Source organism: Acanthochromis polyacanthus, chromosome 10, assembly GCF_021347895.1.
Source record: "Acanthochromis polyacanthus isolate Apoly-LR-REF ecotype Palm Island chromosome 10, KAUST_Apoly_ChrSc, whole genome shotgun sequence".
In the NCBI taxonomy this organism is placed as follows: domain Eukaryota; kingdom Metazoa; phylum Chordata; class Actinopteri; family Pomacentridae; genus Acanthochromis; species Acanthochromis polyacanthus.
Genome location: NC_067122.1, coordinates 14,740,055 through 14,753,557, shown reverse-complemented (window position 1 = coordinate 14,753,557; position 13,503 = coordinate 14,740,055). Strand labels below are relative to the sequence as shown.

Sequence of the window (13,503 nt, the reverse complement as noted above, 5' to 3'; positions counted from 1 at the left end):
CTGCTATGTTTGCACTGAAAAGGAGAAGCTCTCCAATCTCTTTGTACACTGTGTAATGACAATAAAGCACATTCTATTCAAAACACCAAGTAAAGTCCTCATATGTCAGAAGAGAGATTCTGAGTTTATCAGTTGCTTGCTATCTATATTTTTCAACTTTTATATTATTCTTTGCTTTTTAGTGAGAATGGATGCTTTATTTCACAGTGTATGTGTATATTATAGTATATTTCTCATGTTGTGTGCAGACTAGATGAAGCCTCTCTGTGTTATTGATGCCATGAGGAGGCTGGCAGTGAGATCTTTTCCAGTCAAGGCCACTCTTATCTGATCGCTCATTATATTATTTATTTTGCTAACAGCCGCCCATCATTTCCTGTGTGTGTCTGTGTGTTTCTGTCTGACTTGACGCACCAGGGAGCTGGCAGCAGCCGCTCCGGTCTATCTGCTCGGAGACTCCCTGCGCTGCTCCGGCCTGCAGGCAGACGCTCCGGTCGCTCCGTTTCCAAACCAGGAAGCTCTCCGGAGCCGCGGCTCTCCTCCGCGTTTGGACGGTGGTCGCCGGCTGGAGTTTGTGTTGAGCTCCGGGGCCATGCTTCCACGGATCAGTGAGCGGCTGGTTTAGTCTGAATAAACCGGGCCACACAGGAAGGCAGCAAACAAAAACCGAAGTGTGTGTGGGACGAGTTGCAGCCTGCAGCCGAGCGGTGGAGTCAAAGCAGCGATGATCGACTTGGTGGAAAGTTGGGAGAGACGGCGTGTCAAGGGACAGATGCACAGAGAGTGATGCATTTGGAGAGGAGTTTAGGTTAAGAACACAAGTACTGTTAAAAAATGTGCGAAGTGGCCATGGAGGAGCAGGACCGGGAGATCTCGGACATGGAACGCCGCTCCTCGGTGGCTGAGAACGGGGTCATGCCGGTGGTGAACCACAGCCACGTCCACGCTCCGCTCAGCGTCGTGCTGGCCACCGTCCTCTACTGCGCGGAGTTCATCACCGCCGCCGTGCTCAGCAGCATGTACCACAAGACCGACGACGTGATCTGGATGGGCCTCACCATCACCTTCATGCTGGTGCCGGCGGTGCTCATCCAGCTCACCCTGACCTTCATCCACAGAGACCTGGGCAGGGACCGGCCACTGGTGCTCTTCCTGCACCTGCTGCTGCTGGGGCCCGTCATCAGGTAGGTTCAGCCGGGGACACACACACAGAGGACCGGGCAACAAAACACACTGCTCTGGTTCTGCTCTTTACTCACATTTAAGTTAGGAGTTTTGGCTTGAGGTAAACTAGGGCGAACTGCACTGTAAAAAAAAAGTAGGTTGTAACTGTGTTTTTGTTTGTTTTTACAATTTGCTGGTATTTTTCAGACTTTTCCTCTTTTTGTTGAATTAAACAGACAATATCAAGTGAAATCACAGAAAACGGTGTTAGTTTAAAGTGTACTGGAAAAACAAACAAAACAAAACATTCAAACAATAACAAACAGGCCTAAACTGAAGAGAGAGGTAGTTTAGATTCTTTAGTAACCCCGAGGGAAATTCAAGTGTTCAGCAGCTTATATGCAACATAAATAACAAAAAGACAGGACAGGCAGGTTAAAAATGCACTGTACATACAAAATCTTTCACAAAATGATTGGTAATTTGTTGTCTTACAAAACTGATCTTTTTACTCGTTTAGAATCAGCAAAAAAATAACAATTCTACATGTTATATTATCCAAAAAGAAAATTGATGCATGTTAAAAACTGAACAAAAGTAAATAATTTTTAACTATTATTTCACAATCCCCCCCCCCTTTTGTCCTTCTGTTTAATTACAGATATGTATTAGAGTCATAGAAAAAAAGGCATTAATTAAAAAATGTACTGTAAAAAAACGGACCTAAACTTAAAATGACATGCACAAACAAAAAATGCTGTTTTAAATCAGCAAAAAAAAAAAAAAATTTGCATATTGTATTGTTTTTGAAAGAAAACTGATGCATGTTTACAACTCCTCCAAAACTCATTTTGATTCGTGCAAACTTGGTACTTCTTGTTTAATTTTATGTTCAAATTTTTATGTTGTTATTTCTTTAAATGCTACATGAACACACAGAAGATGATGGCGTGCAGAGATTTTTCTGCTTGCTTGTTCTTTTTCTAAATGGTTTCAAAGTTATTTAAACAGCACGGCCCCTGTCATCCACGAAAAGACCTGAAATGAAAAATATACAGTATCTGGTGATCAGGAGGGGAAAGTCTACCCTCCCATTTAACCCCATTTAAAAGCACAGAAGAATCATTGACTGACTTTTTACAAACAGTCCCTGTAAACCCTCACTACTCTTGAATCCCATTACCTCATTTTCAGGCATTTGTCCCTCTTACTGCACATGGAATTTCCACTTTCCATTTATAGAGTAGCAAAGTTCAAGGAGTACAAGCTGACATTTATAGTTGACATAAAGACACCAACATGATGGTGAACCACGTTGTTATTACGGATTTACGTGGAGCTCCAATGATCAGGCGGTTAATCGACAGTCGATGACGCTTTTCTGTAATTTATAGGGCAAAAATTCTTCACGGATTGTGAGGACTTCGTGCCTTTCTTTACCATATACAGTATAATAGAACGCCAAATTCCTTTTGCCTCTGGACAGTGATTTTACAAAAACAAGACACTGTGCTGTCAAAGTAAAACTTTCCCCTACGAATTGATAAATACTTATCAATCACAATTTGATAAATAATTCAGATTTGCAGCCCAACATCTTAGCGGTCCATCTTCAGTCGGCTGCACGAACAGGATGCACGGCTTCCACTTTCCATTTGGGGTGCAGGAGGATTAATGGGATACAAACTGACAATCTGCAGAGTGCACTAAAGCCCTGCACAGAGCCAATATGATGCTGCAGTAGTTCGACATTATGGAGCCAAATTGTTTCAAAATGTAGGAAGCTGTAATGATTGATCAATTGGTGAATCAACAGTAAAGTACACTCAGTTTCCGGCTTCTTAGCCAAAACTAATGCAACAGCTGTGGAGTAATAAGGCTGTAATCTTCAGAGTGGTTTTATCAAGCCTGGCATCAGTGATATAGACGCCTCAGTATGACCACAAACCACAGTGTTTGATCAAAAAGTCGTATTAACAGCTATTTAAAACATCTTACTATTACAGGCTGTAATAGTTATAGTTGTAATATGGCTGTAATTTACAGCCATAGATTGCATTTATTACAGGACCGTTGCCTTTGTTAGAGCTGGATGCTGCTAATAAACTGGCAATATGAGTGTAACTACCTGTTATTTTGATGATTAATTGTGTCATTTTTTAGCATACTATTAAACACCCAATCCATGTAATGATGTTTTTACCCTGTTAACATGTCCGTATGGTGTTTTTGTATAGAAGAAGGCACATCATGAATGATCTAAGCAGTTGATGTCAGAGCATTTACATCTAGAAGCTGCAGCGTAACAATGGTAGTTTCAAAATTACAGATTTAGACTTCCAGGATTTCATCGATAACAATCCAGAAGAGCTTGCAGAGTGGAACTTTGTATGTCATTCTTCTTCGTTAGAATCAGTTTCATTTTTGAACCATTATGGCTGAATTAATCCAATGTCCCTATCTGACATTGTGTAGTGGAGTTTTACAGTGTTTGAGGAGGAGAGTTGGTGAGCTGGTGTCCTTGAACTGCAGTGAATGGTGGAGATAAAAGTAGGGACTTCATAGAAACGCAGATTCTAGAGGAACTTACAGAGTTTTAATGGAAACACCTTCTAAAATATGTAAGTTTGATGGATGAGTGTTGGGAGAAGGAGTTTATTTCCTGTCAAATATTGCCTTTAAACAGGTTTAAAACATGTGAATAAAGAAGATAAGACAAAGTTAAAATAGGGGTTGACGTATTTAAACCGTTGGTATCTATCGATCTCTTGCCGTTCACTGCTGCAGCATTGTGAGAGCACAAAGACTGCAGACTTCACTGTCAGTAACTGAATCACACACCAGATGGAAAGCCTGTGCAGTGTGACGAACACGATGGAACATAACAACCTCCCACATCATCCATGTTGAACAGACTTCAAGACAACTTCCTGTAATGTCCCTGGTCTTTTAATTTGAAGGCTCCCTGATGGTGTGGACGTGAAGCCCTTTGAAACCGCTCCGTCAGATGAGCTGGTGTCCGCCCTAGTAACATACCCTTCACACTTGTACACCCCTCAGTCGTATGACCTCATCTGAAGATAATGGCAGTCAGACAGCTGATCGGTCGTAGCTGAATCAGCTGGAGGAGATGGGTCAAAAAAGGGGTAATAGTCAATGCTGGACAGGTTTCTCGACATTATACAGCTTGGTTTTAATTTTGGAAATGAGACGGATCAGCATATCTAGAAAAAGGAAGCTAATACGTGTCCTTTTAGAAGATTACAGGCTTTAAAGAAGTTGATTCAGTCTAAGGGAGGTGTCCTATGTAAATACTATCAGATTGCAACTTGAGATACCTGTTTGTCGAACCGTGACTCATGTAAGAGGATGTAGGTGGAGCCTTTTGCTGAAGCTCTGCGAAATTCAAATCTGTGCTTCCCCACCCTCCTGTTTCTCTGAACTTTGATTTGTCAACAGGTCACTCTGAGGCGATGCAGGGAATTTTACAGCTCTACTGTAAGAAGTAATTGAAGGGGGTGTTCTTTTACAAAGAAAGACACACACCACTGTCTTCAGTTTCCAGGTTAGCTGCCGTAGAAAGCAGAAGGAGGTGTAGCTACAAGGCAGGCGGTTTGATTTGTGGCTCGGCTTTCAGTGGAACCTAAAATGTTATATTTTAGTCTAGTGTGTCCATTTGCAGATTAAAAAAAGATTAGGGTAGACACATATATTAAAAAAGAGCCAGAAAAACTCCAGAAGAATCATGAACGGCCCTTTGTAAAGTCAAACCAAAAACAGGAAATAATCTTCACTCCTGAGCAAACTGTGTTTAGTTTAGTTATTGTGTGAAGCATCAAAGCGAGGTGAAAGAATTCAAGGCTCATGTAATTCCTTCTTTATCCGCTGCAATGAGAAACACTTGAGCCGAAATAGCTTCACAAATGAGGACGATGTGTCGCGTGTTTATTGTGGTGTTGCACCACCCAACAGACTCGCGGTTCCCACCACAACTGGAGCAAGGTCATGGTGTGTGGGGTTCAGCCCTTCTGTGATTATTTATTAACACATTAGAGATAAAACCACATCAAGGGCTCCGATGACAGTGAGGTGAACCATAGAGGTAACAACTGAAACTGCAGTGGTGGGAGATCTATCGATGACGATCGGACATCTGACTTCACTTACAAGATTCACGCTTAAGAGCGCTCTAAAAGTCTAAAGCAGCTTCCTCCTGCTGAAAGAGACACCCAGGAGTAACACTTGGTCTCATGATTAATCACACGTTTGCTCAAAGCAGGGCTAGAGGCACGGATTCACTGCACACCTGCCTCTTCATCTCCAGCATGCAGCAGTACCTGGTGTCTACAATGAAGGAAAACTATTAGAATGAATATTTGTAAAGAGGGATGAACTAATTAGGAAATGGCTTGAAATGGAAACAAAGAGGAAATGAATCAGTTTGAAAAAATCTGATATATAGATAAAAGATTTTATTCAACATTACAAAAGTAACTGTGCAAAAAAATTCAATGTGAAAATGCATCTTAAGAGCATTTCCTGTTTCAGTGGCAGAAATATTGCACAAATATTGGCCAAACTGTCAGAAGTGAGTACTGTTTAAGGAGGTTGTCCCTCACATTGGGATTTAATTGGCAAATAATTTACTCCACCAATGTCAAATGCAGAAATGCCGTAGAACAGAGGTTTCCATCTTCTGTCACTGTGGGCCTCCCTTCAGATACAGTTCATTTTTAAAGACGCCCAGTTGCGCCTTTTTAGTTAATTCACTTAGTTTACTCAATTCCTGGATGCCTATGTGATTTTGATTGTTATTTTATCTCATAAACATTCAACATCTGAGCTTCAAACTGCTTAAGTTACCTAAAAAAGTTCTGTCTCGAGGCATTTATTAGTCTCTGACTTGTGAGAGAATGTGTGAGAAACATTAGAATCTATATCTCTTTTACCAGATAACATTTTTAGGCTGTTTTATGTGATCTCCCTTTGATAACTAATGTAACATTTTATTTATTTTCATCATCTGAGCCTCCCTTGCAGCTGTTTGCAGTCTTCACGGGTTGGTTCGCCTCCTACTTCAAAAGCCTGAGCTGTACAAAAGGCATTAGAAGTGCACACTAAATAAATAAGAGAAGCTGTTAAGATCATGCACCAACTGCCCATTTTCAATAATGTGTTTGCATTGGTTCAGCTAATATTTTGCATGCAGGAATGTGTTCTCTGGTTTCTCAAAGGGGTGCGCCAATTTTTACAGCTGAAGAAATCTGACGAATAGCTTTTATTCTTAAGTTTGCAAGTAGAATTAAAGATGAGTGATCTTTACTTTTTCTTTCTGAATTCCTCCCTGAGCAGTTGGGTAAATACAGGCTGTGGTGTTTGACACTCTGACTTGGGAAATGGTTTATGGTGAATCCATCTGCTAAAGGAGCATCAAAGCAAAGAAGAAAACACCTGCTAAAGAAAGTGAGCACGTTAAACCAGAAGCAGCTGCGTCTGTCGGCTGCTTTCCATCCTGTTCACGTCTCGCCTCCACTTCAGAATGCTTTCCTCATGCCGGTGATTTAAAACGGCAAAGACCATGAAACGGCGTTTAGTCTGTGCTACCATGCTGGCTGCATCTGTAATGTGAAGGCTCTTATTTTTCAGCCGCCGTCTGTTACGCTCCGGCTTTGCAATGCAGCAGTGAATCCACAAAGCAAACACTCTGATTGTTGTTCCAGTACAGTTCATCCTGTTCTGTTCTTCTGTTTCATCGCCTGCTCTTCTTCTTCTGCGGTAAACAAATCACTTCTGCTGCTGCTTGGCTCAGATGGGAGGCTTCCTGTGTGACTTGCAGATGGTGTAATTGCTGATCTTGTGGCTGCACAGTCAGACAAACCGCACTGCTATCAAAAGAAGAACTCCAACTCGTACTGTTTACAGGTAACAGCACATGACTGTATTGTTTCTGTTCCAGTTGAGACAACCAGTATAGAAACTTTTCAGCTGCTATCAGCTACAGGGTGGACTTTGTCTCGACTTGTCTCCTTAAGTACATTGACACAAACTAGACATTTACTCTGTTGGCTCGGACTAGTCTCAGCACGCACAGCTTCTTGTTATGCATCTCTCTGACCTACAGTCAGTCTGATGAGGCCTTGTCAGTGGTGTAATCCCAAGTGACCAAAACAGGATGATAATGCTTGAGAGCTACTGAAGGAATTTCCTGAACGCTCTTAGAAATATCAGCATTTCTAGAGCCTCCCGGCTTGCTTTTAAATCCAGTTCCTCTTCTTGTCACACCATGCTGCTGCATTCACACATTGAGGGAACAGATTGCATGTTTAGACTGCAAATACAGAGCAGCAGCCCGCATTTCCTTTTATAAATCCATAAGGTGCTGCCTTGGAAGCCGGCATATTGATCCTCTTGGCTAATGCATTCATCCGTCGTGCAGTTTTTTGTGTTTCCCTAAGTGAAATTCAGTCTTCTTCTCAGCTGTTTTAGAGACTCCTAAGGGCACGCTGGCTCCAGTTCAGTGCCATCACACTGCATCCTGAGCATATTGTGCTGCCAGATTTCCAGGCAAAGGATATTAGTAAATCATGTTTTTGTGCCTTCTGTGTTGCTCTGTGGTAGACCTTGTGCGCTAAATCAGAATGACCCTCATCTGCCACACTGCAAAAACAAAAAATCTTACCAGGTCTGTTTCTCTTATTTTTGAACAAAAAGAAAATGTTTCTTTAATAACATTGATTTTTTTGTGAATGTTCTTAAAGAAAATATTAGAACTTTTACTGATATATATGGAATCACTGTAGATATTTTTAGGATTTTTTTGGAAGATTTTTATTCACTTTTGAAAACGATTACAATTCTTAGATTTATTTTTATTTTTATTTCTTGCCAAATTTGGGGATTTTTTAAAATAAAACTTTTAAAGGAAACTTTTAAGGAATTTTCTTCTTGAAGGTTTGGCAAATTTTTACAAATTTGGGGATTTTTTTGCTGAATTTTTGGATTTTTTTCAGGCAAGGCAACAATATTGTTTGGTGCCCGTAAATGAGGATAACAGGAGAGTTAAGACACCTAAGCTTGAGAATCAGTTTTCTCACCCAATTTAAGATCTCAATATTCTAAATATATGTTATTTCAAGAAATCTTACCAAGCCATTTTCCACTTGTTCTATTGGCAGATTTTTCACTTATTTCAAGGTAAAGGTTCCTTGAAATAAGTTTTCTTTTCTTGTTTTGAGAGGGACATTTTTTCCAGTGCAGTCACTATCGGTACAAAGAATTTAAAGAATCAAATGTGTGCTTTTGTTGCCTTGAGTCACAACAGGGGTTTCCTGCCAGCCTGTAAAGTTCAGGTCAAACACAGTTCATTGACGAGTGTGGAAGCTTGGATCTGTCCCACACTGCACTGTAAGCAAAGAGAACATTTTTCCTCGGAGGAGCAGCTGAAGCAACAGGGCCTGAACGACATTCCAGCCCAGTGATGTGAGATTTAGTGCTGCAGTGGGAACCCTCAGAGGACCGGGGGTTGTGTGCTGAATGCAGATGTGCTGCACTTTGAATCTCAGGCCGTTCTAATTGACAGTTTAATTATGTTGTTGACACTTTGTTGGGTGGCGGGTGGAAACTTGCACAACCAGTTCAGGTGATTTCCGCTTAAGCATATTTGGCTATCATGAGCTCTGTGGTATTTGGGCCTACAGAAACATGCGATTTCATTTTACATTTTCTTTATTCCCCAAATTTCTTCAGTTAACAGTTTGCACTGCTGGCACAGAAATACAGTTCAGTGTGAAAACTGTTTCTTTCTCCATGAATTGTGACCAAACACAGAGAGAATTTACCTTGCAAACCTCATAGGAGCCCCACCCTGAGATTTTTGAACCGATCTATTCATGCCTGAGGGAGCTGTTTTCTTTCTTCAGACTGCCCCCTGCTGGAGCCTCATCTCTGTGCTTGTGTTTGTGTAGCTGTGATTTACATAGAAAGGTCTATTTATTGCATGAGATGACATGTTTGAGGTTAATATTTTGTCAGTAACAAATAACTAAATGTCACATTTTAAGTTCCTGATCTGAAAACGAACCGCAACAACAAACTGCTGATGCACGACCCCTTCAGCGATACTTTGTCTCCTCCTTCCCATATTTTTGCTTTATGGCTTCCACTGCCCTCACATAGTCACGGTGCGATGATTAACAGTTGGCATTACAACACAGGGATCACAACAGCGCTCATGTGGTGAGGAGTATTAAAAAAATAACATTGCACTGCCCTCTGTTGGTGTCAAAGTATAACCTCAGTCTTCTCTCGTTTTCTCAGGTGTTTCGAGGCCCTGGTTGTCTACTTCAAGGCGGGTAAAAAGGTGGAGCCTTACGTCACCATTTCCAGAAAGATCAGCCTGAAGAAGGGGCAGGGGACGCTGATGGAGTGGGAAATCGGCCAGTCGGAGCGCATCCTGGCCATGCACAGGAACGCCTTCAAACGCACCGCCGTCATGCAGGCCTTTCTGGGCTCCACGCCTCAACTGACGCTGCAGCTGTACGCCACCATCCAGGAGAAATACATCATGCCCACAAGATGTAAGAAAAGTCCCAAAATATATTCATCTTATTTGCTTGACAGTGTTGCATACCGGTTTTTGTTCTTTGCAAGGTTGGAACTGATCTAAATGCGAATGCATAATGGGTTCCTTTAAGGCTTGCTGAGACTCATCACCTTAAAATATCACTGTACAAATAAAGATGCTAGATTTAATGCATGTGAATGCAGTGGAACTACACTGGATGGTTTTAAAATGGAGAGAGTGGTGTGTCATAGCAAACAGCAAGAAAAATAAGACAGGACAATGTCTTGACATTAATGCGACAGAGAAATTACAGGTTCCATTTACTGCAGAGCTCAGAGAGACGGTGTTAATTTTAAGCAAGTGTAGATTTTCCCATGTTCACAATCATTCTTTGGTTTGTTCGCATGTTAACTTTGACATTTAACAATAAGCTCAGTGCAGCTGTTTGACCTGATGATGGCACCAGAGGAAAAACTATGTGAATTCATTCTGACTAATGAATTTCATGGCAGTCAGTCCAACAGCTGCTGAGATATGGACCAAAGTGGTGAACAGATCAACATTCTCACAAAAAAACATAGTGTTTGTAGCTCACAAGCACTTGAAAGTAGCTTTTTCACTTTAGAATGTAATTTTCATGCAAGATTAGACCGAGGATTAATCAAAAAATATGAATATGCAGGGTTCCAAGACTCTGACACCACCAAAATTTTCTTTCATTTTAGATTGAATTCAGAACTACAAATCCCAAAATATAAGCTTGAGCAACTTTAGTGTAACAACTGAATTGGTGAAAATTTTTCGTAATGTTTTTGCCTCTTTTTTTGCTTTTATGACAGCAGCTGTCAAGCTATAAAACCTGATAACCTTTGTCTTCCCGACACGATCTAATGGGGTTTCAAAGGGCCTCTTGCGATTTTAGGAATGTTTGGCTTCTTCAGCCATTAAGTCAGTGATTGCAGAGTAAAATTAATGGTGCTTGTTGATCTTATTTGGCCTTCAGGGTGAAGTCGAGCAAGTGTCCAAACCTCCGTAGGCTAAAATCCTCCCCCAGCATGTGGGTTTTATATGCTGTTTTATCCTTCTCTTTCCTGTTCATCTCATTGCAAACAACCTTCTATTAATGCCACTCATCTCAAACTGGGATTCATAAGTAAATAGGACATTTTCCAGTCCAGTGTTTGGGCTTGTTTCCCCTCCTGGGAGATGCGTTTGAGACCTTCTTTATCGCTAACCAGCAAACTTTAAACTGGACTTTTGCTCTTCTTTAAACAGCAAATTCAGTTTTGATCAATCATGAAGCAAAGCTTGATGTGTTGACCTTCTGATGGTGTGTTCACTCTTACTCTGCTTGTGCTGTGCTTTGGATACAGCTGGTCCAGTTTCCCCAAAGTGTTTCAGAGCTCCATGCACTGCTCTTTTGGAAACCTTTCGTTTAGCTCTGACTTGATGCTGAGAAAGGCCCTCTTTGCTCAGAACAACAATCTGACTTCTGACTCTTTCACGTAGTTCTAATGTTTCCTGCTATCACAGTGTGGCTTAGTGAGCCATACTCTGTTGGAAACTTGGGGCAAAGCCAGATTTATTCCAGGTGAACAATGGAGCCAGGTTGGTTTACTTCAACAAGCAGATCAAATCCGCCTGAGTGTCATCTGACTGCTCTTGCAATCGAAGGATACAATTAAAGGAAGTTGGAAGGAGTCTGCATGGTCGCTGCCACTAATCTGCTTCAGTTTGATGTTGTTTTTGAGTGTTTCTAAATCCTTAAATTTTCCTTGATATTTCCATGTTTACATGAAACTATGCTAGATATTCAACATCTCAGAGCTGTATTTGGAGAATACAAGTTCTCTGTGCTCAAGACCGTTGATGAGGAGACATTTTCAAACACTTTTGTTGCTATTTTTGCTTTGGATATCTGTACAGTCTAACATTTGACTTCTGTCTGTGTCCACAGTGGCTCTGATGATCATCACGCTGATCTCCATCACATACGGGGCTCTCGTGTGCAGCGTTCTGGCCATCCAGATCAGATACGATGACTACAAGGTGCGGTTGCGCCCTGTAGCCTACCTGTGCATGATCGTGTGGAGAGGCCTGGAGATCACCACCCGGGTCACAGCTCTGGTCCTCTTCAGCACAGCTCACTCTCACTGGGTGATCCTTGTAGGCATGATTAACCTGCTGTTCTTCTTCTTCCTCCCCTGGGGTGAGTTCTGGGCCAAGAAAGGCTCTTTAACCGAGAACGTGGAGAAGAACTTCTCGAAGCTGGGCACCACGGTGGTGCTGTGCATGTTCACGCTGCTGTACGCCTGCATCAACACCTTCTGCTGGTCGGCGGTGCAGCTCGACTTCACCCATCAAGAGCTCATCGACAGGAAGCAGCGCTGGGACCGCCTGGCTATGTACTACTGCGGACGCTTTGTTGAGAACTTCCTCCTCATCACGATCTGGTACTTCTTCAGGTCAGACTTCTTCGAGTACGTGTGTGCCCCGATGCTGGTCGTCCAGCTGCTGGTCTGTTACAGCCTGGCCATTCTCTTCATGCTGCTCTTCTACCAGTTCTTCCACCCTTGCAGACGCCTCTTCAAGTACAACGTCCACGACTGCCTGCACTGCATATGCTGCCGGAAAGGGAGGCGTGGTGGAGAGAGCGAGAGGCGAGGGAAGCTGCCACCCTCGTACTCCACCGCTGCCACCATGGTGATGGTACCGGAGGAGCCGCTGGAGCCTCAAAACTCACAACCCGCCGACCTCACCGGCCAGTTGGGAGAGCGAGAGACGGACATTGTTGAAGACATAATGGAAGCAGCCTGAGAAAAGCACCATGAGGAATAAACTGTTGGCTCAATGACTTTGAAATGCATCTTGGGAGGAGCTGGTGCTTCCCCTGAATGACACCTTGGGTGGATAAACACAAAAAACAGAGCAGGTTTTGTGTTGTTGAGTCAGTGAGGTGATTTATAACCGAACAAATGTTTGCCTTTTTCTCTTAAATGCTCAAAACTTTACTCATTCATGGCTCTGGGAGGGATTCAGGTTAACTACTGATGACTGCATACACTATGGGCACCACGAAGCCTCAGAATACCAAAGAATGTAGCGTACGGAGATATGCAGCGATGCACAAAGGCCGCTGTTGAGAGAGCAGCACTGAGCCAGGTGTGAGGGAGATGTGCCAAGAGTGTCTGAAGTGACCGAAACACTGACCAGGACGCCCAGCCTCCCAGTTTACGTCTCCTCTGGGTTTTCACACCACAAAAGCCCCTTTTGCACATGTTTCCATCTGCACTACACAAACTTGAAAAACACAGCAGGGGCAGGGGGAGAAAAGGTCAGAACAAAAAGATTAATTTATCTTCCTCATACCCAACTGCTGTGATGAATGCCTTGTGTTGTTCCCTGTCAGATCTGATTGCCTTGGCTTTTTAAAAAAATACAGGTTTTAGTGTTGTGGGGGGGGGAAGAAACACATTAATAGCTGGTGAGAATATTCTGTGGCAAAGGCTTCATGTGTGTCATCTTTGAAAGGTAATTCAAAGTGAATCTTACATTTGATGCTGCATTAACAAGACTGACACTGAATGAGCTTCATCTTTATTAAAGTGCTTTTGCTTATTTTTTTATGTTTCAAGCTATTTGTTGATACACTGCCTTGACTACTGTTGTACTACTTGAACAATAAATAAAATAATGTCAAAATATTCCCGCTTTCTTTGTTTTTTAAAAAAAGCTAACGACCGCTGCACGCTCATTCCACCCACAGGCACAGTCGG

General features: G+C 42.2%; 1 protein-coding gene across 1 annotated transcript; it reads left to right on the top strand.

Moving 5' to 3' along the window:
• Positions 1–407: 407 nt before the first annotated feature.
• On the top strand, positions 408–13,431 carry xkrx (XK related X-linked). Its single transcript, XM_022201788.2, has 3 exons — positions 408–1,184; positions 9,481–9,740; positions 11,685–13,431. Exons 1-3 carry the CDS (start codon positions 835–837, stop codon positions 12,542–12,544), a joined length of 1,470 nt encoding a protein of 489 aa, XP_022057480.1. The 5' UTR covers positions 408–834; the 3' UTR covers positions 12,545–13,431.
• The last annotated feature ends 72 nt before the right edge of the window (positions 13,432–13,503 follow it).